This window comes from Melopsittacus undulatus, chromosome 9, assembly GCF_012275295.1.
Source record: "Melopsittacus undulatus isolate bMelUnd1 chromosome 9, bMelUnd1.mat.Z, whole genome shotgun sequence".
NCBI classification, from domain to species: Eukaryota; Metazoa; Chordata; class Aves; order Psittaciformes; family Psittaculidae; genus Melopsittacus; species Melopsittacus undulatus.
The window spans coordinates 8035442-8062930 of NC_047535.1; the positions used below are offsets into that span (position 1 = coordinate 8035442).

General features: G+C 47.8%; 1 protein-coding gene across 1 annotated transcript; it reads left to right on the forward strand.

The window, feature by feature from the left end:
- Positions 1-1880: 1880 nt before the first annotated feature.
- ACAN (aggrecan) lies at positions 1881-27489 on the forward strand. Its single transcript, XM_034066212.1, has 20 exons — positions 1881-1950; positions 2391-2762; positions 4001-4175; positions 4704-4831; positions 5397-5690; positions 6297-6809; positions 7287-7461; positions 7862-7989; positions 8106-8399; positions 8550-8741; positions 9404-11375; positions 11496-11777; positions 11838-11927; positions 12048-12883; positions 21431-21544; positions 24179-24337; positions 24853-24935; positions 25179-25323; positions 25841-26023; positions 27298-27489. Exons 1-20 carry the CDS (start codon positions 1881-1883, stop codon positions 27384-27386), a joined length of 6294 nt encoding a protein of 2097 aa, XP_033922103.1. The 3' UTR covers positions 27387-27489.

Below are 27489 nucleotides of genomic sequence, written 5' to 3' on the forward strand. Positions count from 1 at the left end.
GCGCATATTTGAGGCTCATCGTTGTATATCTTGTCTGATTATTGGCACAGTGTTTCAGTATTTGGGACCTGCCCCAGCACTGATTATAAATGAACATCAGTGGGCCAGCAATTTACTCAGCCAGCTCTTTAAAGACTCTTGGGTATGGCTGTTTAGGCAAGCAGATTTCAGCCTGTTTATCTATAGCAGATGGTGTTTCCAATTCTCATTGCTGACTGTTGAGCAGAAGGCACTTCATTGCCCCCCATACCCCGTGCTATGGGGCACATCCCACTGCCTTCACCCATCTACTGACTGCCAAACACTTTGACCTCTTCTGCATCATGGTAGTGGACTTGGTACTGGCCATCAGTAGAGGGAAATGAAGTCAAATGTCATGCTGCAAAGAGGTTCATAATACATTGCTTATGCAGATACCATTCCTAACCAGAGAGACACCCAAACATATGTACAGTTCCATGGTTTCTCCCTGACGTTGGCACTTACCTGACACTTTATTCCCATACACAGCAGAAACTGAGATATGTTCATTTGATCTTGTTCAGCCCTACAGCTGCGCGCTCAAGCAGCTTCTCTGCTGTTGTGTTCCAGCCCTGTTCTCTCCTATTGTCTGCCAGGGTAGCTGTGTCTATTAACTAAAGCTTCCACAAAGATAAGATTGTGCAATGTGTCAGGTCGAAATGAATGAGTACATGGAGGTCAATTCTTTCATAAGCGGAAAGGTTAATGCCGGGCTGTACAGGATGAGGTTTATTTTTGGCCTTTTCTTGTGCCAGTGAGGACACTTAATGTCTTTCTGCAAGGTCAATAGGCGTATACTCAGTGTTCACTGTCAGCTGGGATATTTCTAGATCATAGGAGTTAAACAGCCAATATTTGGACAGGTGACCTCACAGGAAACACCAGTGATTCAGTAGGTGCGGTCCTTCTGAGTCAGGGCTGAGATGTGATGCCAGGCGATGCTGTGTTGCTGGAGGACACGGTTTGTATTTGAAATACAAACCAATTCGAGAGTTTGCAGCCATTTAATATTCCATGATATTACACTGGATGATAATCCAGTCAGGATTAATTTAGTCGGCCTCCTTAAATTGCTTCTGCCGTCCTGTGTTAGCAGGATCTCCTTTCCTTTCCTTAAGGTTTCAGAAAGAGCAGGTTGCTCTGGCTAATTGAGGGAATCCAGGAGGATAATTTTAGGGTGGATTTAAGATGTCCAGAATTATATCCTGTGGATTTCTTGTATCAGTTCAGGAACCATTTGCAGTTAAGACTATGTATGCTGTCAGTGCAAGAGTATCAGACCAAAGCATTGTAACCTTTGCCTTTTCCACTATATAGAGGGCAGATTTCCCTTCAGAGCACTTCAAGGTATGCAAAATGCATCCAAACATCTGGCCTAAGAGCCAATGCTGATTTAAGTGGGAGATGCTGGTGAGGGGCATCTCCTGCTCTGAGACAAAGACTTGGTAAATATGACGGTCCCTTTTGACCAGGCACATCTTTGAGGGCAGGACAAGAGGGACCCACTTCACTGCATAGTAAGTGAAGATCTGTCACAAAATTGTCTTTCTACTTCACAGGCAAGATCAAATCAAAAGAGAGAGAATAGCAGAGCAGTATAATAAGTGATCCATAATAACTCTTCAGTCTGTAGTACATAGCAGAGCATCTTATTTGTCTCAGACTCATTTCCTGAAACAAGAGGCACTTTGAGACAGTGTTCTTCCCCATGAACCGGCTTTCACTGCCACATGTAGGAGGCTTAAGGGGTGACCGACACCATCTTGCTGCCCTGCAGCAGCATCCACAGCTCTCTGTTCCCTCTGAGCATACAGCTCTCATAAATCTTTTATCTCTGTGTTGTTTCTTGCAGGTAAACTATGACCACTTTACTATTAGTGTTTGTGTGTTTGCAAGTCATCACCGCAGCCACCTCTGTGGAGCTCTCAGGTACGTGCCTTGGGCTGTGGGAAAGTGGGACTGAGCAATGTGCTGTTCCTCTGTTGGGATGACCCCTGTGCCATAACCTCTCACTACTCTTGTACTTGAGAGCCAGAGAAGTAGTTCCAGGAAAAGGCAGATTTATGGGGAAAATAAAGGAATTTCAGCATTCTGCTCTTTAAACCCTATCAGTTGTGATCTATCAGTGTGGACTGCAGTATTCCCACATCCAGCACTGGTCTAAATCCCAAAAGCAACCATGGCACAAGGTTGCTTATAACTTCCCCTTCTGAAAGCTATTTTCAGCAGACTAGACCAAAGAGGTTATGTTTGAATATGAAGGTACAGGTTTGCAAAGCAAATACAGGTATTGGAGCATATGGAAACGCTGGATATTTGGGATTATATTCATTATTGATGTGAGCATTATTTTGTTTGGGAATCAGCAGACAGTAGTGATGGCCTGGAAGTCAAGATACCTGAGCAGTCTCCCCTGCGTGTTATCCTGGGAAGCTCCCTGAACATCCCGTGTTACTTCAACATCCCAGAGGAACAGGACACCAGTGCTTTACTAACCCCACGGATCAAATGGAGCAAACTCTCCAATGGAACCGAAGTCGTCTTGCTCGTGGCCACCGGTGGGAAAATCCGGCTCAACACCGAGTACAGGGAGGTGATCTCTTTGCCCAATTACCCAGCCATCCCCACCGATGCCACATTGGAAATCAAGGCACTGAGATCCAACCACACTGGGATTTACCGCTGTGAAGTGATGTACGGGATTGAGGACAGAAAAGACACAATAGAGGTCCTAGTGAAAGGTGAGATCCTGCCATTACTCTGGCGCTCAAGGAAAAGCAAGGCAGAAAGGGAGGAAAAGATATATGGGCAGAGGAGGTATTGCTCTCCCCATAGGCATAAACCCTTTCAGTCTGGTCATAGATAAGGCAATGGGATGGTGAGTGGAAGCCATGGGTCAGTCATTTATTTTAACAGGCTAGGACCAGACTAAACAAACCAGTAAAGTGACTCATGGCAGAATATATGGCAGTAAAATGACTCTTCTGGCAGAAGGTGAGTTACAGACACAACAAGACGACATCCTTGGCAGGAGATGGTGCTGGGCACACTGGGCTATTGCTCAGAGGGGTGAAGCTGGGCTGTTAGGAGACCTTTTATTTCTTCCCACCATTTTAGGAGATGTGATGTCCTCAGCTGGAGAACTGGTCTGTTCTAGAAAAACCTTTCCCATCATCTCACAAAGCCTGTCCTAGTAATGGGTGGATAAAATAACAAGTTTCCTACAAGTCTCATCTTGATCAGGGCTTTTGCTTTCAGTGTATGACAGAGACAGCTCCCACTACAACAGTTAAATGACAGATTTCTGCTGCTCACATGTAGTGATGTTTGTGTCTGACAGCAGAGGCTGGGAGCTCCCCTTTGCCTTCTGGTGAATATTCCACTTGACTTAAAGCCTGCTCATACTAGACCAGAGTGTACCAATAGACATGTTCTATAAAAGGTCTATTTTGCAGCCGGTCTGGAGACTGTATTTACCCCTTGTTATTGTTTCCTGGGTGCCTGTACAGTGGTTGACACCTTGCACCCTTTTGGTCCTGAGCAGAACCTTGGGAGGTAACAGCTTTCACAGTCCCTGCTCTGCCCCACTGGCTGATTTCTGAACCCTGCACTTAGAACGCTGCACAGAGCTGTGTCAGGAAAGCATTGAGACCTGATGGTGATATTAGCAATGTGTTCTGGGCAATGGGTTTGCTCCCACTGTTCCTGCTACTATTCAGGTACTGGGGTTTAATGCATTATGACTTTGCTATAGCACTATGGGAGAGCATTCTCTGTCCTCAGTCACCAGTGTTCTCCACAAAGTCCTGTGAAAGGAGCCTGTCAAGTCACCCTTGGTTGTGATGCTCAAATACAATCAGCGTAAACAGTCCATTGTTCCTAGTTGATACACGTAGTATCTGTCCAAATCCGTAACTTCTCTGTAAGGGGTTGGTGGCTCTCTAGCAGACGTGTGAGTGATGACCATTGTGTTTTCCAGGTGTTGTATTCCACTACAGAGCAATCTCCACAAGGTACACCTTGAACTTTGAGAAAGCAAAGCAGGCCTGTATCCAGAACAGCGCTGTCATTGCTACTCCCGAGCAGCTGCAAGCTGCCTATGAGGATGGGTACGAGCAGTGTGATGCTGGCTGGCTGGCTGATCAGACTGTCAGGTAAGGGACAGTGCAGGGGAAAGCCACAGCAGGGTCACAGGGAAGGGCTTCTGTAATGAAGACATGGACTGAAAATGGCTGAGAAACTTGCTAAAGAGCAGCTGTTGTAGCTGGTGTACAGAGGGAGGTGGCAGATTGCACATCATTCTCTGCCAGGGGAGTCTGTAGAAGGAAAGCAGGGTGACTGCTGTCCTCCTCAACTGGTGATGACAACTGAGGGGGCAATGGTTTAATCCTAATCCTTTATCTTCCCTGAACAAAATGATGCTATGCCCAAATGCACCAGCGTGGCTCCACTGTAGAGCTCTCTTCACTGAGAGGTACCCTGGACTGACGTCTTTGTCCAGTGGTCCTGCTGTGCTCAGGACCATCATGGGGAGGGCAGAACAAGAGATCATCCCTCCCCTTCCCCATAACCCAGGAAAAGCCATAACCCATCACACTGTGCAATGCTTCACAGTTCCATCCTAGCCTCACTGCGGCTGCCAGGGTTCTGCCCCACTCACTCCTTACACCCTCTTTCCCCAGGTACCCCATCCACTGGCCCCGGGAGCGCTGCTACGGTGACAAGGATGAATTTCCAGGAGTGAGGACCTACGGTGTCCGTGAGCCAGATGAAACCTATGATGTTTACTGCTATGCAGAGCAAATGCAAGGTGATTTGGGGCTTTTATTGTTACTAGATGCAGAAGCATGGCAAAGCTCTGATTGTGCTTGAACTGGACAACAGTAAATATAGAAAGGCAAAGGTTCTAGAGGCAAGACAGGTTAAAGATACCCAGCAAGGCCAGACGTTCTCTACAGTCTCTTTGTTAGACCTTGGACAATCTTAATGTCAAATGACTAATGCATTACAGAGGGAGGTGTCTGTCCAACCTCCACATGAATCCATGGCACCTCTGGTCATCCATTTGAGGGTGGGACATTGAGGTGTCCATCACCCACTCTTATGACGGGATCCATTGGAATACTCAGCACATCAGAACTGAAATTTTCCTTTGTCTTCCTCTTTCCCTGTGGCTCCAGCTGGTTTGGGATGTCTGTATTCAGCCTGTAAGAACCCCTTTCTTTTGGACAGTCACCAACACAGGGTTGCAGTTCAGCTGTAACACACAGGGCTTTTCATCTTATCCACACTCTCAGGAGTGGGAAGGGGAAACCAAAGGAACTGGGGTTAAATCGCAGAGCTCAATCCTGTGCTAACGGGTGCTGTGATTGCAGGTAAAGTCTTTTACGCCACCGCCCCCGAGAAGTTCACCTTCCAAGAAGCTTTCGACAAGTGCCGCAGCCTGGGGGCCCGTTTGGCCACCACGGGGGAGCTGTACCTGGCCTGGAAGGACGGCATGGATGTGTGCAGTGCCGGCTGGCTGGCCGATCGCAGCGTCCGCTACCCCATCTCCAGAGCACGGCCCAACTGCGGAGGGAACCTGGTGGGAGTGCGCACAGTGTACCTGTACGTCAACCAGACCGGGTACCCTCACCCCAGCTCTCGCTACGACGCCATCTGCTATAGTGGTGAGTGCGCTGGGGCTGTGGGATAAGCAGGGTGCAGTGCATCAGGAAGCAGGGGCTCCCTGGTCAGAGCGAACACCTTGCTGCTTTAAGCTGGTTTTAAGAGGGGATGAAAGCAGGTTTGGCAAAGGACTCGATCCTCTGTCTGTAGGTAGGAAGCAGATTCAGAAAGGATGCCTGAGCTATACAAGAGGTGGTGCTGTAACCCACCCCTCTTCTCCACAGTTGTCTTTCTCCCACGGCTCAGACGTCCTGAGGTTATCCAAGGTGCCTCCCTCCCTCCGGCCACCTTAAATTCCTTGCAGCAGGCACTAGAGGTCAGTGCAGACTTGGATATGGGCAAGGTGTTCCCGGGAAGAGCTGGAAGGAGAGCAGGGAAAGTCCGCTCTGATTTACCAGCTGTGGAGCATGTGGTGGCTCATTGCCTCCAACTCATGAACATGCCCTTCCTGCTGAGGTGTAGCAGAAAGCAATAGCAGAAGCAAGGAAACAGTTTCTTCTACCAGACCATCACGATTTCCCTGCTCCCCTCGGAGCCAGCAGAGACCCAGGTTCTCAGAGGTTACATTGACCGCATCCTCTCTGATCGCTGCTTTGTGTCCGGTGCAGGGGATGACGTTGAGACTCTGGTGCCAGGGCAGTTCATTGACGAGACTGGAAGCGAGCTGGGCAGCGCTTTCACTGTGCAGACCGTCACCCGCACCGAGGTGGAGCTGTCACTGCCCCGCAATGCCACCGAGGAGGAGGCCCGCGGCAGCATCGCCACGCTGGAGCCCATGGACATCACCCCCACTGCCACCGAGCTCTACGAGGGCTTCACTGTCCTGCCCGATCTCTTTGCCACCGGTGTCACAGTAGAGACAGAGGCCCCAGAGGAGGAGAATGTGACCAGGGGGGATGTCACGGGGGTGTGGGCTGTGCCTGACGGGGTCACCGCCATCACCTTGGGCACTGCCATCACCACCGAAGCAGCAGAGGTGAGCACAGTGGAAGAGGCCCTGGGGGTGACTGCCACAGCAGGGCTGGAGCCTGCTTCAGTGTTCACAGTGGAAGATCAGCTTGTGCAAGCGACAGCAGCACCCGGTGTTGGTCTCCTCCCCCAGCAGCCCATCTCCCCCACGGGTAAGTCACCAGGACTGAGAAGCCTGAAGGTTGGTTTCTCCTTGTGGTAACCATTCGGCTGAAAACAGCCTGAGCTTCTGCTATCATGAGATCCCTGGAGATGTGCAGGCCTGTTTGGGGTCAAGGATAGGCTGAGTACATCCGTTACAGTATGACAAGGTAAGGTGAGGAGGAGAATGTGAGCCACCCCATCATGGGCTGAAAAGGACCCAGCTGGCTGATGCTTGGAGCTGCAGTAGTCACACTGTGCTCCCATGTGCATCTGCCCCCAGGAAAAGGGAAAGCCAAGGTAAGATCCTAGAGGAGAGCTAAAAAGATTCCCAGAGCATGGCAGTGAAGCTAAATGAATGAGGCATCTCCATCAAAGTGGGGTTGTCAGGCACTGGTCCCTGCACTGTTGTTGGGAAGACACTTTCTGGTCACACATCTTGGTGTAGGGAGGATCCTATTGTCTCACCACAGCATCTCCTGTCCCAGGTGTGGTGTTTCACTACCGTGCTGGCACCAGCAGATACGCCTTCTCCTTCGTCCAAGCCCAGCAGGCCTGCCTGGAGAACAACGCCGTTATTGCCACTCCAGAACAGCTCCAGGCTGCCTACGAGGCTGGGTTTGACCAGTGCGATGCCGGCTGGCTGCGGGACCAGACAGTCAGGTACTGATGTGGGGAAGACACCTCTCAAGATGACTACTTACCCATGAAACTGAGGCTTTACTCTGGTTTGTTCTGCTGCTCATTGACATCTAAAGCTTTGCTGACTTAAGATTGTCTCCAGGCCATGATATGTAGTGGCCAATAGATGTGTTCTTCTCAACCTGTCCTACTTGATTCCTAACCTGTGTACACGTTCTGCAGTGGTGAGCTCCCTGACATGTAGAAGTAAAGGGTTTGCATTCATCACCCCAAGCTGTAAGTGGGTTTGTTTCCAAGTCATGCAGCAGTCTCTGAGCACCCCTAACAGTGAAGTGCTTGTGTCTTGCTCCAAGTTACACTGAGGTTCTTCAATCCAGAGTACATAAGGCTAACCTTGGGTTAACTCCTCTTCTTTTGGTAGGTATCCCATTGTGAACCCCCGAAGTAACTGTGTAGGAGACAAAGAGAACTCTCCGGGCGTACGGTCGTATGGCATGCGCCCAGCCTCAGAGACCTATGATGTGTACTGCTACATCGACAGGCTCAAGGGTACGTTCTCCCCATTCCTATGGGCACTGCTGTGGAGCACAAACATGCTTCACACCTCCACATCTGCATGTGTAGGGATGGGTTGCAGGGACTCACGCCTCTTTCCCATCCCTCAGGTGAGGTGTTCTTCGCAACCCAGCCAGAGCAGTTCACCTTCCTAGAGGCTCAGCAGCACTGTGAGAGCCAAAACGCCACACTGGCTTCTGTTGGCCAGCTCCACGCCGCCTGGAAGCAGGGTCTGGACAGATGCTATGCTGGCTGGTTAGCTGACGGCAGCCTCCGCTATCCCATTGTGAGCCCCCGTCCTGCCTGCGGCGGGGATGCACCCGGTGTGAGAACCATCTACCAGCACTACAACCAGACCGGCTTTCCCGACCCCCTGTCCCGGCATCACGCCTTCTGCTTCAGAGGTACCTTCCCACCTGTTGCAGGGTGTGTAGAGCTGTCTCCTCAGGGAAAGGCATTCCACAAGGGAGGTTGGGAATATTGGGGTGCCAGAAAGCACCAGCATCCTGGACTGTGACTTTTTAGGAGCTCACTCCAATTCCTTTGTATTCCAGCTCTGCCACCTGTGGAGGAGGAAGGGGTCACCTCGTTCTTTGAAGATGTGCTGGCAACCCAAGTGATCCCTGGAGTGGAGGGGGTACCCTCTGGGGAGGAGGTGACTGTGGAGACAGAGTTTGCCACTCAGCCTGAGAATCAGACAGCCTGGGGGACTGAGGTCTTCCCAACTGATGTGTCGCTGCTCTCCGGTGAGTCAGAGCTCCCCCATCTCCTGGGTCATGCTTGGCTGGTGTTGCAGGGTTGAGACACTCATGGAATAAATGGGCTGTGTCCTTGCTGATGGGGAATACCTCTAAATCTAAATGATTATCACCATATCAGCAAAGGCTGAGTCTGTGCATGTAGGAGGAGTTACATGTGTATTATTGACTGAATGAATGATCAGCATTGCTAAAGCACCTCACAAAATATGTTGCTGTGTATCTGGGATGGCAGGCTAGCAACAGATCTCATGTCATGGCCTCTACAGAGGACAGAGCTGCAGCGTGGTTAGAGCAGCACCAACCTTTTTCACTTCTAAATGTTATCTCCAAGGAAGCAGTAGCTTGGTTGTGGCACCTGGGAACTGGTGTGGCTATTGCCAACATCCTGTGTCAGAAGATTATATATTCTGTCAGTTTATATTTATATATTCTGTCAGATATATTTAATTTACAGTTGTTTAAGATACAATATTCATTAACAAGTGTGAAGGAACCAGATTATTTCTGCAAGTACATAGGACTTTTTGCCTTTATCTCAAAGACATCAGTGTGGAGATAAGGTCAATTAGGAAATTAATAGTCTTTTTAGAACAGTTTAGTAAGTAATCTTCCTGTCTTCCTCTCTTTGTTTTCTCTTTCTTTTCCAGTGACCCCGTCTGCTTTTCCTCCCGCTACCATAATACCAGAGGAAACACCTACAGATGCTTCTGTCAGCGAAGTGTCAGGGGAGGTGACTGAGTCTGGAGAGCATCAAGTCAGTGGTGAATCTTCAGCATCTGGCTGGGTGTCCGGAGCCCCAGGTACAAGTGGAGAACCATCTTCTGGAGTTTTTGGACTTGGTGGAGAACACTCAGGGATTGGAGAAAGTGGATTACCATCAGTAGACCTGCATTCCAGCGGCTTTCTACCTGAAGAAAGCGGGCTACCTTCAGGGGACCTGAGTGGTGTGACTTCTGGTATTGTTGACATCAGTGGCTTATCTTCTGCAGAGGAAGGTGTATCAGTGTCTATTTCAAGGATACCAGAGATTAGTGGGATGCCGTCTGGAGTGGAAAGCAGTGGGTTGCCTTTTGGATCCAGTGGAGAAACATCTGGCACTGAACTAGTCAGTGGCATGTCATCTGGAGAAGAAAGCGGACTCGCCTCTGGTTTTCCTACTGTCTCTCTTGTGGATACCACATTGGTGGAAGTTGCAACAACAGCACCGGAACGGCGAGAGGAGGGAAAAGGATCCATCGGAGTCAGCGGTGAGGGAGACCTCTCAGGGTTCCCATCCGCTGAATGGGACACGAGTGGCAGAGCCCAAGGGTTACCCTTGGGAGAAGAGCTCAGTGGGGAGCCCTCCAGAGGGCCTGAGCTCAGTGGGGAACCTTCTGGGGTACCTGAGCTCAGCGGGGAGCCCTCTGGAAGGTCTGAGCTCAGTGGGGAGACCTCTGGGGTACCTGAGCTCAGCGGGGAGCCCTCCGGAGGGCTTGAGCTCAGTGGGTTGCCCTCGGGACTGGATGTCAGTGGAGAACCATCTGGAACACATGAGATCAGTGGTCTGGTGGACATAAGTGGCCTTACTTCTGGTACTGATGTAAGCGGTGAGGCCTCGGGCATTACCTTTGTAGATACCAGTTTGGAAGAAGTGACCACAACCCCCTCAGTTACTGGAGCAGAAGCAAAAGAGATCTTGGAAATCAGTGGGTTGCCTTCAGGAGGTGAACATGCATCAGGCATAGCATCCGGGAGCTCAGACATCAGTGGGGAGCCTTCCGGGCACGTGGACTTTGGTGGGAGTGTTTCTGGAGTGCTCGAGATGAGCGGGTATCCAAGTGGAGTGATTGACAGCAGTGGAGAAGTCTCTGGGGTCGATGTCAGCAGTGGGATACTGTCTGGAGAGGGAAGCGGACTCACCTCTGGCTTCCCCACAGTCTCTCTTGTGGATACGACTTTGATAGAAGCTGTAACACAGACATCAGTTGCACAAGAGGTGGGAGAAGGGCCGTCTGGGGTAGTAGAAATCAGTGGATTTCCTTCTGGAGACAGAGGACTATCTGGAGAAGGGTCTGGAGCTGTGGAGGCCAGTGGGTTTCCTTCAGGGACAGGAGACTTCAGTGGAGAGCTATCTGGGATTCCATACATCACTGGAGACATTCCTGGAGCCACAGATCTAAGTGGCCAATCTTCAGCAGTGACTGACATTAGTGGGCAGGCCTCAGGGCTTCCAGAAGTCACTTTGGTCACTTCTGATCTAGAAGAAGTTGTGACAAGACCAACAGTATCCCAGGAACTGGGTGGGGAAACAGCCGTCACATTTCCCTATGGCTTTGGGCCAAGTGGGGAGGCCTCTGCATTTGGTGAACTAAGTGGGGAAACATCCGCATTGCCAGAAAGTGGTGTAGAAACATCAACAGCTTATGAAATCAGTGGTGAACCACCTGCATTTCCTGAAACTGGCATAGAAACATCCACGACTCAAGAAATCAGTGGTGAAACATCTGCGTTTCATGAAACTAGTGTAGAAACATCCACAATTCATGAAATCAGTGGGGAGACATCTGCCTTTCCTGAATTTAGCATAGAAACATCAACAATCCCAGAAGTCAGTGGGGAAACATCTGCATTTCCAGAAGTGTTCATAGAAACATCCACAAGTCAAGAAGCCAGGGGAGAAACATCTGGCTACCCTGAAGTCATTATAGAAACATCCACAGCTCAAGAATTAAGTGGGGAAACCTCTGTGTTTCCTGAAAGCAGCACAGAAACATCCACAATGCAAGAAATCAGTGGGGAAGCATCTGCATTTCCTGAGATTAGAATAGAAACATCCACAAGTCAAGACATCAGTGGGGAAACGTCTGCATTTCCTGAAATCAGAATAGAAACGTTTACAAGTCAAGAAGCCAGGGGTGAGACGTCTGCTTACCCCGAAATCAGCATAGAAACATCCACAGTCCATGAAACCAGTGGAGAAACATCTGCCTTTCCTGAAATCAGCATTCAAACCTCAACAGTCCACGAAATCAGTGGAGAAACGTCTGCCTTTCCTGAAATTACCATAGAAACTTCGACAGTCCGTGAAATCAGTGGAGAAAGTTCTGCATTTCCTGAAATCAGAATAGAAACATCCACAAATCAAGAAGCCAGGGGTGAAACATCTGCCTATCCTGAAATTAGTATAGAAACATCCACAGTCCATGAAGCTAGTGGGGAATCATCTGCCTTTCCTGAAATAAGCATAGAAACATCAACGGTCCACGAAATCAGTGGAGAAACATCTGTATTTCCTGAAATCAGCATAGAGACTTCAACGATCCATGATATTAGTGGAGAAACTTCTGCCTTTCCTGAAATTAGTATAGAAACTTCAACAGTCCACGAAATTAGTGGAGAAACATCTGCCTTTCCTGAAATTAGAATAGAAACATCCACAGTTCAAGAAGCCCAAGGTGAAACATCTGCGTTTCCCAAGATCAGCATAGAAACTTCTACAGGCCATGAAATCAGTGGGGAAACATCTGCATTCCCTGGGATTAGCATAGAAACACCAACGAGTCAAGAAGCCAGGGGTGAAACATCTGCCTATCCTGAAATCATCATAGAAACATCCACAGTTCAAGAAGTAAGTGGGGAAACGTCTGCGTTTCCTGAAATCAGAATAGAAACTTCCACAAACCAAGAAGCCCAGGGTGAAACATCTGCATTTCCTGAGACCAGCATAGAAACATCCACAGTCCACGAAACCAGTGGAGAAGCATCTGCACTGCCTGCTGCTAACATCAATACAGCTGCTAACATAGACATAGCTGCCACATCTTTGGCCAGTGGTGAGCCCACTGGTGCTCCCGAGGAGAAGGAAATTCCTGATGCAACATCTGGATCTGTGACGCACTCAATTGCAGGGGAAACCTCTGTCCCAGACATTGTAATTGGTACCAGTGCTCCAGATGTGGAACCAACACAGGGACCCAGGAACCTTGAAGAGGCTCAGCTCGAAATAGAGCCCTCACCTCCCACAGTATCAGGACAAGAGACGGAGGCAGCGGTTGCTCTAGACAATCCCCATCTGCTGGCCACCGCTGCTGCTGCCCTGCCTCACGTCCCACAAGAAGCAATAGACACATTAGGACCCACTACAGAAGGTACTGTGTCTCCTCATATGGAAGGGAATGTGCTAGGGAAGGAAGGGAGGGAGGGGGCATAGCTATTACTTTCCTTGCTTCTTCTACAGCAGCCAGCACTAACACAGAAGCAGGCTTGAGCAGAGTATTATTGTGCTGGGAAGCCATAAACGTGTGGAGTTTTTCACAGGTTGTGTTTGTTGAATCATATTATCATCTAGGTTGGAAAAGACCTTTAAGATCATCAAGTCCAACCTTTACCCCAGCACTGCCAAGTCCACCACTAAGCTATGTCCCATCTACACATCTTTTAAATACCTCCAGGGATGGTGACTCCACCACTTCTCTGGCACCTGCCAGGAGCATGATGGAGGCATCCTCCGCTTGTGCCCCCCAGGGTATCCAGATCATCACACAGTGATAGAGACGTAAGTGAGCTCTCCCCTCTTTCCTACTGGAGATGGGGTTTGATAAAGAGTATTCTGTGAATGGTCATTGAGAGCCGCTGTGAGCACATCCCTGGGTGTGATACAGCTGGGAAAGCACTAGGGCATTCACACCCCCTCTGAGTTTGCTGCAAGGCATTGCTATACTCCAGAGAAAACACCAATCTTTTTCCTTTTATGTGGAAACAAGAGCAAAGACAGCTCCACCCACCAGAGAACTCCAACCTGGCTGTGGATGCAGCCAAGAAGTTGGATAAGATGGGCTGCAAGACTCTGTCCTGTTTGGTTTCTCTTCACATGATGTGTTGACTTGCTGCCTGTATCCCCAAGTGTTTCATAGTGCTTGATCCAGAGTGGGAGGCTGGCCATCAGCAACTTTTCTTTGCCAAGGGGCAAGAGGCAAAGCAAGCCAGCTGGGGATAAAAATCTCTGCTCTCAGCATCATCTGCAATGTTTGCATTGGGCAAACTGCTCCAATCCCTTTGGCACAGGGCATGGCCACTCTTTGGTTTGTCTTAGGCTGCTCTCTGCAGCTAGAATGGGCTGAATGTGTGAGACGATGCTCAGGACATCAATGCCTTTTGTCAGCTCCACTGACAAATGCTCTTCCTTCCACCCTGACCCTTTCTGGTGTTTTAGTGTTGTCTTTGGTAGGATCCCTTGTCTGTATAAACAGACACAGTATTCAAATCTGAGCAACCATTTCTGGTGAAAACACACTGTCAGCTTGCTGACAAGCATCCCACAAGCAGTGTTCCTGTGCTGTGGAGGCACTGTGATAATGCAATGATGAGATGTTGTTGTGCTTGCTGGTGGCTGGTTCTTGGTAGAAGAGGAGCCCCTCAACATCCCTGGCCACGGCTTGGTTTCACTCTGCTGCAATTAGGGGCCTGTTCTTGTGTTTCCTGCTTGAAAACCATCAGTGCTTGTGTTGTTGTATGAAGGTCTTACATATGCTCAGTTCCCAATGGGGTTACACCTTCATGTGGGACAGTTGCTTAAGCATGGTACAAAATGCATGAGTAAAGAGATTTGCTCAGTTCCTTCTAACAAAAGCAATATTAATTCCACTCCCTTCCTCTATTTCCTCATGAACTTCTGCTTTTGGGTTAATTTACACCATTCAGCATGGGTAGCTCTGGCCTCAGTAAATGTCTGTAAATGCAGGGCTTTGTGCAGCTCAGTCTGGTTTCTAACATCATTTCCATCCCCAAAGTGTTCTGAATGAGTCACTGCGTTTCTCTCTGCGTCACTTCTCTCCCTCTGAGAAAACAGGTAATCACAAACCTTTGTTCACTCCTGCTCAAAACACATTTGAGGTCCTGTCTGCCTCTGCTGAGCAGAGGATGCTGCAAGAGCGGGTGAGGGCAAGTCAATGGGGTCATTGCTGGATGCCTGGCACAGCATCCAGGGCTTGGCAGGGTGCTGCAGGATTTACACACCTAAAAGCCCTCTTTCCACAACTAATGTGCCCTGCTTTTGAGCCATGCTCACTGCCACATCCAATCCTGGACATAAAAACAAGCCAGCAAAGGCAGGGTCGAGAAGAAAGAAGGAAACCAGCCAGTGAGGCTCAGCAAAAAAAAAAAAGAGAAAGAAATATTGGCCCCAAAGTAGGGTTTTATTTCACTGCTTTTTCTTTTTATAAATTACCCACAAGGCGGTTGCCAGATTCTTGGGAGCATTTGTTAGCCAACATTCTCGTGAAGTATTTGGAAAGAAAACCATGTGTTCGGCAGCTCATGTGTGAAGAAGCTTGAGAAATGTTCTGAAATTGGAACACTCTGTGTATTTGTAAGTGATGGGGATGATGATGTAGCAGCTGGGGTTTCTTAGCAGGTGACAGGGAGAGGTAAGTGATGACTGAAGTTTAACTGTAGGCTCTTTATATAAACTAGAGATGGGTTTGAGTACACATGCGAGGATGGTGCTCCCCCTAGGGAAGATATTCTAGGGTAAAACATCTCTTTTTGTTGGCAGGTTTCTTTACTACAGTGTCCCTGTAGGGTTAAATGCAGTCAGGGTCTGAAGGAAACTCATCCAGGTGGCAAGAAGCGTATTGGCCATGAACTGGCAATGCCATTTCCAGAGAAACAGAGCAAAGTGAAGACAAAAGAAGGAAAAAAAAAGAGAAAAAATAATCACAGATTTCCTTTTTTGGGTCGTTACCCTTTTTACAGTGCTCTGGGGATTGTGAACATGGAAAGCCTACAAGGAAAAGAGCCACAGGCTGGAGCCTGAAGTGCTATTTCTCATGTTATGGCTGCCTTTCCACCTGAAGCCTCCCAGTTCTTGCAAAAAGATCAGTTCTAGTATCTGCCTTGTGCTGTGCTCGGAGTTTGGAGGATGTGGTGGGTGCCCATTAAGTGCAATTAATTTTAACTAGCATTGAAGCACTCCTTCAGCTTAGTGAAGAGCAGGAAGACATGAGGCTGTTGTCCTCTTGTCCCATCATTGAAGGGTTCCACTTAGATCTAGCAGTCTTTTTAGTGGGATGATTTAAGAAGAGTGATATCTTTTGCTCTGCTGTAGCCCCTACTTTTCTCTAAAAACCAGAAGCACAAGAAGACTGAAGATTAACACTTGGAGTGCCAGTATTTTTTTAGTATTTAACCAAATTGAAGGCTACGCATGCACATGTCTTTAGTCAGCAGTTTGGTTCCTCCATTGAGGACAGGAGCCCCACAGGCTTCAAGAATAGTCCATAGGCTTGGCTTCTTCATCCAGAGTTTTGCCAAGTCAGCAGCTCTTTTTGCTGCTTGTAACATTGGAAGGCAAATAATTATTAGTTGAAAAAAGCATGCTGGCGCTGCAGAGGAAGGCTGTGGTTTGGAGCTCTCTGACCAGTCAATGGCTTAAAAACTTCACTCAAGTTAGGGGGAGAAGAGAAATTTGCTGAAATAGCAGCTACTTATGTTAAGTTTTGCTTGCCTCTGGTGAAATGAGTTCATGAGGTCTGCTGCCTATGGCCCTGATACAGGAAAAGGTTAGAATCCAAATGAGGAAAGGTATTGATGGGCTTTCCTCATTCTTCATACCCTGGAAGTCTGAGGGATAGAGTTTTGTTGGTCTAGAGAAGATTAACCCAGAAGGGAAGTCTTGAAAGAATTCACCTGATTCATAATGTCTCACCTACTATGATATGAGACATTATTGAATGGAATGAACACTATGCTCCTAACAAAGACATGGAGGTGACAGTCCTGTCTGAGAGACAAGCAAAAGCGCATACCACTTGTGCCTAACCAGATGATTTGATGGCACCTGGATGTACTATTTTGCATTAGAGGTTTATTAGCTTAATTAAACCTTCTCTCTGAAAGGTGTAACTACAGTCCTGCACTGTGTTATGTACATTTCAGTTTACTTCCACACATAATATTTGAAGTTAGAGGCATCCAAATTTCCTGAGCTCTCCTTCTATAACAGTGTTGGATAAATTGAAGGTCCCAGCAGATCAACAGGTTCTCCTAGAAGCCTGCTATTCTCCAGGTGAATACAGCTTTAGAAGGCTGTAGCAGTATCTGCCCCTTTCTGCTGTATGAAGGTTTTAGTTTAATTATTGTAGTTAATTATTTTAATGACTTAATTACTCATCATAAGCCACAAGCTGGCTGTGATATTCGATGCTCTCCTTTTACATAAAATGAGAGAGAACTGTTTCCCCCAACTCCTCTTATTCTTTTCTTGTTGGAGTCACCCTACAATTGCTCCAATGTTTTTCCTCACTGTCTGAGCTATCAGATCATCAATTCAGGCTTCCCAGGAGCCTCTGAAAAGCAAATCTAGTTTGCACCTGACTTTTTTTTCTTCCCAAAGAGAATTACCTGGCTGGTTCCCGATTCCCTGTTTGGATAATTGCACTTACAAGGAGGCCTATAAAAAAGGGTGATGGGCACAACACGGACTATTGGGCATCCTGAAAATGCCTTGCCTTTCTGTCTTACCTTTTTCTCTCTGCAGAGCAAAACTGAGTTTAAATCCTAGGGTGGATTTCTAAACCAGTTACAGAGAAACTATGCCATTTGTTCAGGGTTTGGGCGATAGCATCCTCTCTGTTCACAAGCTGCTTCTCATTCGTAGATGTTTTAAGTGCAAAGCTGACCTAGTTTAATGAGTGTTCTTGCTCTCTTCCATACAGGCTGCCATCAAGGCAAATGCACAGACTGTATTGTTTTAAGAAGTGTTAGCACTGTTCCTAATATTGTCTTCTTAGCTTGGGATAAAGGATTTTCAAAGCATTTCCTTCTCACCACTGACACTGCGGGTTCACTTTTGCTGCCATTTGCCCTCTGAGCAAAACCAGGGCCAATCCATTTCTCTTGCATTTCTAAAGGGTTTCTCTTTCCAATTTCCATGATCTACTACAGCAGATTGTTTTCAAAGGCATTGGGAGAACACTTGTGTTAAGTTGCACAAAAAGGAAACAGTTTCTGACTAAATATAGTATTGATCTGGCAATGTGAAAGAAATCTTAGACAGAAAATGGTGAAACGAGTTCGAAGTTTGCACTGTAGCTGTGTAACTTCCCTTGCTTTCTCCAGCCAGCACTTTACATCTTCCAGGTGCAAGCCCCAGTTTAAGTGGATATTTTAATTGTTTTATTTAAAAAAAGAGAAAATATCCAAAAGAAAATATCCAAATTATCTTGGGTCTTGTTAGAAGCAAAAAATAGCAACGGTTGTGACAATAGATTTGAATCATCTTTTGCAACTTCTGGGCGATACTAACTGTGGTACCAATTGTCTTCTAGAGAACTGCTAATTTTTCATTATCCACAAGAAGTGAGTTAATAATGTGTTTGAAATGGGCTTCCTATTCTTGCCACTGTAAGGCATTTTCTCCCTTGTCTCTGTTTTAGAGCTGCAGCTCTTGAAAGTGAGGGCTGCCTCTGTTCTGCATTCCATGCCGCATCACTTGTTCTTTGTTAGCACTGGGTAATAATAGCAGTTGTCTTGTCTGTTGATAAGCCCTTGAGGGGCATCTCAAAGCAGAGCTGACTTTGAATGACTGCTCACCCAAGCAAATAAATAGCTCCCTTCCGCATAAGATCCTTGTGTGTCAAGGTACCTGGCAGCTGGTGCTGTGGAAGTAGGGGCTTGCTCAGTGCTGCGCAAAACACACTTAGTGTGCCACAGGTTTATTAGCTGGCTGAAGAGGTGTACAGTGGCTTACTAACCTTATCTAGCCCTAAACAATGTGGAAGTAGACATCTTTACGGTATGTAAAAGGTTAGGAAGAAAATAGCCATGCATTGCATGATAGATGGGATTTATTTTGTTTTACTGGAGTTCTTGCCTCCCATAAGTCCTATGTCTTAGATGCGATATCCTAGAAACACCTAGAAACCAGCTTGCCAGGTTTTCCAGGGACAACAGAGCTGTTGATTTTACTGTTCAGAATTTACTTCTCTAAAAGACCTCCGAGATCCAGATTTTCTGGGAGGATCAGCATCAGCAACACTTCCTCCAACCTGGCAGATACATTTGACTGTCCTGATATCAGCTTGCTGAGGTGATCCTGCTGATGGAGGTTGGGTCACTGCCCCAACAGCCAGAAGAGGGGAGGTTTTGGTGTTTATGATCTTTATGTGTTTAAAACGTCTTCTCTCCAGCCATTTGCAGCACACTTCTGGAAAGAAAACCTGTCTGTGTCTCACTTGTATTTGTTGTCTGGTTTTTCCAAAACTACCTAAAAGTACACACCCTTTATGTGCCATATTTAAAATATATATGTGTATATATGGAGAGATATATAACATACATATTACATGCAGAGATTCTTTTGCAGTATATAGAATATGTGCAATCATATTATATACAATATCTGTAAAGGGAAGTTCTGTTCCAGTGTTAATTTCCAGCTGGAAATCTGTGGCAGTGATTTTGCACATGTGTGCCTGCTCCCCCCTCCTCTGAGACCAGGGATGGCAACTCACAGCAGATCGCCTGCATCTCAGAAGTGATCTTGGACACATAAAGATTTAGTCCACGTGGTTGAAGACAGCCGAAGACTCATTATTCCCTGCTAAATGTTCTGCTTTAGCTCTCATATGTGCTTTGTTCGACTTATACAACGTGCATTCCACTTCATGGAGTCTAATGGACATAGAGAGCCTTTCTTTACTTGTTCAGGTGGAGAACACTGGAATCAACATGAACTTCTGCTGCTACTGCTGTTAGAAAGCCCAAGAGGCCTTTGGAGTTTTAATCATCCCTCAGGATACCCCATTTTCCCTTATGCTCTCTATCATACAGGAACTCCAAGTGTGACTAATAAGCAAAAGTCACATTTAGCTCCTCTGTTCTACTAAGCCTGTGACCCCCGTTTTGGTCTTGAAAGTCTCAAAGTATTTATTAGTGTCATAGAAACAGGAGATCTCTTCATACTACAGTGAACAAAGAAGTCCAGAAAGCATTCATGAGTACTTAGAAGGGCAATCCAGAGGAAAAACTGCAAAACTGGAGTAAGGTGTGCGTGCCACATGAAGGAAACCTGAATTGCTCTCATTGATACAGCCTAGAACAAAGATGCCAATCTTCTTGCTCCAAAGCACAAAAGGATTTTCTCCATCACTTAGGCATGTTACAGAATATGTCAGCTTTTTGTTGATATATTAGATATTGGCCACAAAGGGACTAGACAGTTACATGGGGTATAACACATCTGCTCTTGTATGTCTGAGGGCACAGAGCAGCTGAGCCATGGTTCTTCAAGGAGACAACATCCGATCAAATATACCCCAATCAGAACATGAACACAGACCCCGGGGAGTTGCTGCTCTGCTCTGGTGTTTCCATAGTCAGCATGTTTAGTGTCTTGGAATGAGTCCTCACTAACCCATCTCATCCACAAGAAGAGCATGGAGTGTTAATCGGCACTCATAAAACCTTTATATTTCTTCTGAGTCTGAAAGAAAGAAATGTCTCGCATGAAGGTCTAACCAGTCATCATTTAACCTACCCTGGATAGATGTGCTCCCACTTTCTTCCTCAGTCTTCCTCCTTGTTTCTGAGCTGAATGTCTCTGAAAAGTTTCCATTCTGAATGACTCTTCTGATTCCAAAGCTCAGTAAGTAGGATTAAGGTTCAGCTTGGGAGAGATAGTGGGAGAAGAGCTTTTACTTCCAGCACAAGCTTAGATTTTACAATATATAGATACCAACTGGCTACCTGTGGCCTTCTTCAGAGCATCTATGCTCAGAAGGGTCTGCCAGAGAATGGAAGTGCTACCAGATGGTGTAATTTACTACCCAGGCTTGTGCTAATTAGCAAGTTGAGAAACACTGGAGAGTTGGAGGCCAAGCTCTTCGCATACCAACATCTCTTTTCAATCTCCAGAAAAGCAAAAAGGATCTCCAGGGCTGCTCCATCTAGATCAGGAACTAAGGGTTGTTTCCTCCACCAAGATGGAATCTACAGCTGGAAAAGATGCACCAGCTTCTTCCAGCCCCATCGCAAGCAAGAGAGCACACAGTGGGGACGAGTCTGGAGAAAACGGTGCTGTGCTCCAGTACTCTTCACGGAAGAGACACCCATAACTAGGCTTAAAATCCTCAAAGGGAAAAAGGTGGGGATGTCTGAACCCACTTCTTTTCTTCTCTGCACTTTCTTCATCTTCACTGAGAAGAGATTTCTTGCCCTGGAACTTCATCTAAATTACAGTTAGGAAGAAACTGATAGTGAGCGTTGGCAATCAGGAAGGCCTTTAGGAGACAGAGATCTATCTCAGAATGCTTCCATCTCTCATGAGAATTCCACGTTCTTCTTCGTAGACCCATAGCTAGTGGAGACAGACAAAAGTTTGCATGTTCAATGCATCAGGCAGACAGCAGACAAGGAGTTACCACAGCTGAGTGCTGTGTATTGGATACATCTTGCTGAGCTCATGCTATCTTCAGAGTGGTGTTCAAGCATCAAGTGACCAAAAACCAATGTCTTCCTTGTAGGGTGGGCTGGGTCTCTTGCCTTCATTCTTCCAGCAGCAGTATGTTTTAATATAAGACCCTTGCAACTCCCAGGTTCCCCAAAACCAACTGATGTTCCTTCCTAAACAAGCGAGGAAACAAGTTCTCCTGTTGGTGGACTTGTCTGCCCTAATGGAAGCCCTTGATTTCTTGCAGACACTGATGAGTGCCACTCAAGCCCCTGTCTGAATGGAGCTACCTGCGTTGATGGCATCGACTCTTTCAAATGCTTATGCCTTCCCAGCTACGGAGGGGACCTGTGTGAGATCGGTACGGCCTTCCTGGCTTCAGCTAATCTTACTAACTGCTGCACCACCTTCTTCCCCCCCCAAAAGATGAACCCCAGTGCTCCCATCAGCCCTGCCCTCATCTCAGCAAGCTAACCTCTAACAGCAACTTAAAATACGCTAAGGAAAAGGCTTTCAGACTTGTGTTTATGTATTTTGATTAGTTTATTCATCACAGCACCATGTCCTCTAAGGTTCCTAAGCAGGAGCTTCTGGTGTCTTCCTCAGCTTTCTCTTTAAGTTTCTCTAGTGAAGCTCCATACAATGTTGATCACAGAAGTCGCTATCTCTTTGAGCCAAGGGTCTTTCTGTTCATCTGTAACAGTAGGGAACATCAGTACATCCGAGTACATCTTCACCCCAGGCAAACTTTCTCTGCTGGATTGGAATTTCATGGAAGGATGCTTCAGCTGAGCCATGGAAAATGATTGTGTTTCTTGCTGTGAAGATGCAGCTGAGAGATGCCTCATTCACTCCAGGAATCTCCACCAATTTGACATTTTTGTCATCTCTTCAGCATGGCTTCCTGTGGCAAAATCAGAGGGGAATGTGATTCTTTGAGAAAACACCAAGTGACCTGTTTTCCTATCAAAACTAGACCTACACTAATACTTCTGTTTGTTTCTACAGAGAAACAAAAAGAGTTGTGGGATTTTTTCTTAAAGCTGGTGAAAGTCCAGACTTTCATCAGCTTAGATGAGGGGAAGCTCTCCTGTCTTGCTCAAAAGCGAGAAATAAGGTAGCAGTGTCTTCTTCACCTTGGCACAAGTAATGATAATATACATGTATTGGAATTCCTCCTCCCCTTTCTCTTCATCTCTCTTTCTGCTTCCAACATGAACATATGGAGTAGACCATAAGAAGGCGGCTCAGGATGACTGGACCATCTGGGCAGGAATTGTGCTGTCTTAACGTCAATTTCCTAATGCAACCTCATTAGCCCCTGATTTACTTGTCCCTGCCACCTGTTGTTGAAGATCCCTGTAACCCAACAAGAGACTTTCCACCCTGCAGCTGCTTATAATCTCTTTTGGTCCAAGTCAGAATGATTTTCATCTTTTCTCTGATTTCTGGTCTCATGATGCCTGTGAGCTCCAGCCTGGGAGGTACAAGAGGAAGCCAGTGCCCTGAATTCAGTGGGGAATGTGAATCTTCACTGTTCCTATGAGGCAAACCTTCTGTTGGTCTCCAAGAACAGCAGGACATCATAGTTGAGCTCTGCTATCTATATGCAACAGTCCCTATCACCATGATTGTGTCCCTATTGGGAACAAATTTGTCATCGTCCTTTTCCAAGATGATTGCCCTCATATTTCCTCATAAGTAACAGCTCTGTAGGAAAGAGTGGCCTCTCTCCTAGGAAATGTCCCACTGAGGTTCTGTGCCATGTGCTGTCCTATCCCCAGGCTGTGATGACAAGGGGTGGTGTTCAAGCTGAAGGAAAAGGCTTAAATCTCAGAAAAGCATGTTCTCTGCTCACCTTGTGTAAGCAATCTGCTTACAAGGACCAAGAATCCTTAGAGATTCAGCTAGCTCCAGATAATCCATTTCATCTGTTGAAGAAGGCAGGAAATGTTTTCAATGCCTCAACTAACTACAAATCCTTCCAACATCTATGAAGCATCTGCAGTCTCCAGCTGGAAGAACACCAGGAGGGTGGATTAGTGTGATAGAAGGTGACAAGTGCTTTGACCTAACAAGTTTAACAAAGAAGAAAGAAACTGAGTACAGAAAACCTTACTGGAAAGGCAAAGAGCTGTGAGGACTCATTAAAGGCTTCCATTCCAAGAATGACAAGTGCCTGAAGGATGGTAAATTGGGCATCTGGAAGGCTGAGGTTAAACAGATTTCATTTCCTTCAGCCACATGGAGTATGTGTGGTGTTTTGCATTGGCTGGGAGCCTTTTCTGGTGGTTTCTCCCTTTGCCTTTGCTCTCCCTAGCTGTGGCTTTATTTTCCCTAATTAATGGATTCAACTCCTTATAATGTTTCTCAGACGGTAAGAGGTGTCCTGAACCTTCTACACTTTAGCAGCTTCCAGGCTTTTTCCTTGAGATTTCATTTTCCATCATGGTAAGTTCCTGAATCCTCTTTTTTCCTCTCTTGGTAGGCTTGCTTCTCCTCCAGAGCCACAGAACAACACTAAGCAACCACTCAAACCTGGGCTCTCCTCCCCTCTTTCATTTTCAATACATACATATTGATTCTGGGCATCTGGATTCAGGTTTTGGAGTTTCTTTCCAAAGCAAGAAAACTCTGTATAAGGGGAAGAGAAAGATTCTTGCTTTGTCAGTTCCTCAAAACCAGAGTCCAGGAACATGATACAGGGATTGAACTGCTCAGGAACAAGTTTGTATCATTCAATTTTTCTAGTAACACTGGTCACATTACTGCACATATTGAGTCTTCAGCACAGGCTCCCCTCTCTGTGTCTGCTTTGGATGCCTTCTGGTCATTTTCCCTGGGATTTCCCACAGGCAACAGTGTCAGGGTTTGTTTTTTAGTCGATCAACCATGTGTTGTCCCATGCCATGAGAGCACGAGCTGCTAAGAGGTGAGTTGGAAGGCTTCCAGACCATGCACCAGCTCCTTTTCATCCCTCCTTTGTGTGTTTCAGACCAGGAAAACTGTGAGGAAGGCTGGACCAAGTTCCAAGGCAACTGCTACAGGCACTTTGAAGACAGGGAGACTTGGATGGATGCAGAGGCCAGATGCCGACAACATCAAGCCCACCTGAGCAGCATCATCACCCCAGAGGAGCAAGAGTTTGTGAACAGTGAGTGCTGAGGGCAGCCTGAGACTGGGCATGGGTCCGTCCATTGGACTCTATGGAGTCTATGAACAGATTTAGCCAAAATGGCATAAAACTCACCATTTCCCCCACTGGTGCTCAGATATTTCCTCACCCTTAGGAGGGAGAGGAAGAGCCATCCAGCTCATTGCAGGGGGTTGGAATAGAGGACTTTTGAAGGACCCTTCCAACCCAAACTATGAGTCTATGAGCCGTGAGACAGGAAAGAGCCCTTTCTCAGCTAGGACAGAACCTCACTTTCACCACATTGCTGATGTGGCTTGCTCACAACACGGTCACTTGATGCAACAAGCACAGTGACCTATGCCAGTGTATGTGGATCCATGCTCACGGCACACTGAAAGAGGAGGGATGGATGGACAAGCATGATACTGGGTGGGGGTAAGGACATCAGAGAGAGGTGAGACTGACAAAGAAACACTTCCAACGAGGTACAGGGGAACCACAACCCATGTTCTTTCTCCCTTTATCTCTTCTAGGCCATGCACAGGACTACCAGTGGATTGGCCTCAGTGACAGAGCTGTGGAGAACGATTTCCGCTGGTCCGATGGGCACTCCCTGGTAAGCCTGCATCCCACAGGACTTTTGGTGGGGGGAAGAGGTTCCCCTTGGGTGGAAAAAGTCCCATGAGTTCCATGCTCGGTGCTTGGGTTGGGCATTGAATGGTGGAGGCAGCTCTGAACTTTGTAGAGCTCATGGGCACCGTCGCAATAGATATAACCCCTGTAGTAGCAACTGGTGAGAGAGCAACAGCAATGGAGGAGCGAATAGGGGATGAGGGCTCAACCTTTCCTCTCTCTGCAGCAATTTGAGAACTGGAGGCCCAACCAACCCGATAACTTCTTTGCGGCGGGTGAGGACTGCGTGGTGATGATCTGGCACGAGCAAGGAGAATGGAACGATGTTCCCTGCAACTATCACCTCCCTTTCACCTGCAAGAAAGGAACAGGTCAGCACCTGTGTTGTGCTAGCAAGCATAGGGAGCTCAGACAGGGGCTGTGGGGCTGGAGTGGAGCTCCCAGTGTTCATGGACATGGGTTCTGTCACTGTAAAGGGTGATCTAAAAGTGGAAGGAATTATAGAAGTTGGAGAGTTTCCCAAGGGCTTGGAAACAAGTAAGATGAGCCATTAAGGTTGAGGTTTCACATCCCCAGACACCAAAACTCAGGCTGCAGCATCACTCCTGCACACCAGCTCCATGCCCTCCCGGGGAAGAAAGTGGCTGTTGTGATGCCTGCCTTTCCTGAACAGAATGCTGAGGCAGAAAGTTGCTTAATCCCAAGCCCCATCACAGAATTTCCATATCCCCTATCCCTAAATTTTGTGGATCGAGGCAATCTCAGGGGGATTTAAGGTTTTATGTGTGGGAGAAGAGGAGCACCAAGGCTGTGCATGCTGGGTGTGAGCTGCCCACTCAGCCAGGCAGGGCTCCTCCAGCTCTCCATGTCTCTGCCCATCTCCTGCAGTGGCCTGTGGGGACCCCCCTATGGTGGAGAACGCCAGGACCTTCGGTCGGAAGAAGGACCGCTATGAAATCAACTCCATGGTGCGATACCAGTGCAACCAAGGCTACATCCAGCGCCACGTGCCCACGATCCGGTGCCAGCCCAGCGGGCAGTGGGAGGAGCCGCGGATATCCTGCATAAACCGTATGTAAAGGCTCCTTTACCTTCAGGTTAGGGCTGATCCATCTCTGCAGCTGGGAATGAAGGGGGCCTCATCTCAGGGTGCAGGTTAGCTCTGGGCAGAAGGGGACATCATGGTCCCCATGACTTGCTGAAAGCTCCCCTATGATGGGGCAATGGGAGCTGGCATCTTCAGGGCAGGTGTGGGCCATGGGAGGGACAGCCTGGGGAATTCATGGATGCTCCTCCACTAGGCAGGGCAGAGGCAGCTCCAGAGCCAGGGAAGGGCAACAAGGAGCTCACCAAGGGCCCAGGCTACTGAAAGAAAGGAAAGTAATAGAAATGGCTTCTGAAAGGGTGAGTTTTGGCACCACCTGCATTAGCAGAGAGAATTAGGAGGGGGGACCTGTAGTCTCCTATGGTCCCTCCAAGCCCTGGAGTAGGCAGGAGCCCTGCAGAAGAGCTAAGCCAAGGGACAGGGCTGGGTTCTTGACCCTTCTCCTGTCAGGGCTCCAGCTGACAGCAGCCAGCCCTCTCCCGCTGGTGTCCCAGCCCATTCCCAGGCCTGCCTACACCCCTGTCCCATCCTTTCTCCTCTGCAGCTTCCCAGTAATCTTATTGGCCTCAGCCAGACCACATCTGTCCGGTGGCCTCCTTGCCAGGTTCTGGTCCGGTTGGGCAATTCCAGCTAAAGCAATGCTCCCACAGCCAGGGAAAGTCAGTATGGGCTTAAGGGACAAACCTCCGCCCCAGGGAGGAGATGGAAGGAGGAGGGATGGAGATGCCTGAGGGCAGCCATAGTGCAGATGAAGCAGCTGATTCCCTTGGCTCTGCTGCAGACCCAGAGAGCTGCAGGCTGCTCCTGGCATGGATCACCAGGGATCAACACAGCCAGGCAGTTCCAAACCAGCTTTTGCTGCTTCCATCAATCCTGAAATTATCACACTGGAGTAGTGCCAGATTTAAGGAAAATTGGCAGCTGAAATCAGGCAGAAACATTGTTCCTGCCCGCCAGACAGGGCTGTTTCCCCTCCTGTGCCCTGAGTACATCCCACTGCTGATGGATACTTCCTTCCCTGTCCTACAGGACTGGGGAGGGACCAGTATTGCAGCAGGTGCGATGGGGAAGCAGTCCTCATGCCCACCCTGTTAGCAGAGCTAAGGGATGGGACAAGCACCTACAGAGAGGATGCTGCTACCCAGTGCTGCCTGTGTTTGCCCAGGGCAGGCAGCGCGGGACGAGCAGTGCCTCTATCCCACCTCCTGCTTACAAGGTGCCTTTTCTTCTCCTTCCTCAGCCTCCAACTACCAGCGCAGGCTATACAAAAGGAGCCCTAGAAGCCAGTTGAGACCCAGCGGCAGAGCCGTGCACAGACCCACCCATTAGAGCGGGGCCAGAGAGAGACACCGAAAGTGAGAAACAGAGATTTTTAACGGAACACTTCTATTAACAGAGTCGATTTCTCTTCTTCTTCTTCTTGTTGCTTTTT

What these genes read in the sequence shown, in the direction of transcription:
- ACAN (XM_034066212.1), top strand. Translation starts at nt 1,881, where the DNA reads ATGACCACTTTACTATTAGTGTTTGTGTGTTTGCAAGTCATCACCGCA. An exon ending in CGACGCCATCTGCTATAGTG is followed by an intron (nt 5,691 to 6,296) that starts GTGAGTGCGCTG and finishes TGTCCGGTGCAG; the next exon opens with GGGATGACGTTGAGACTCTG. An exon ending in GGAGCAAGAGTTTGTGAACA is followed by an intron (nt 24,338 to 24,852) that starts GTGAGTGCTGAG and finishes TATCTCTTCTAG; the next exon opens with GCCATGCACAGGACTACCAG.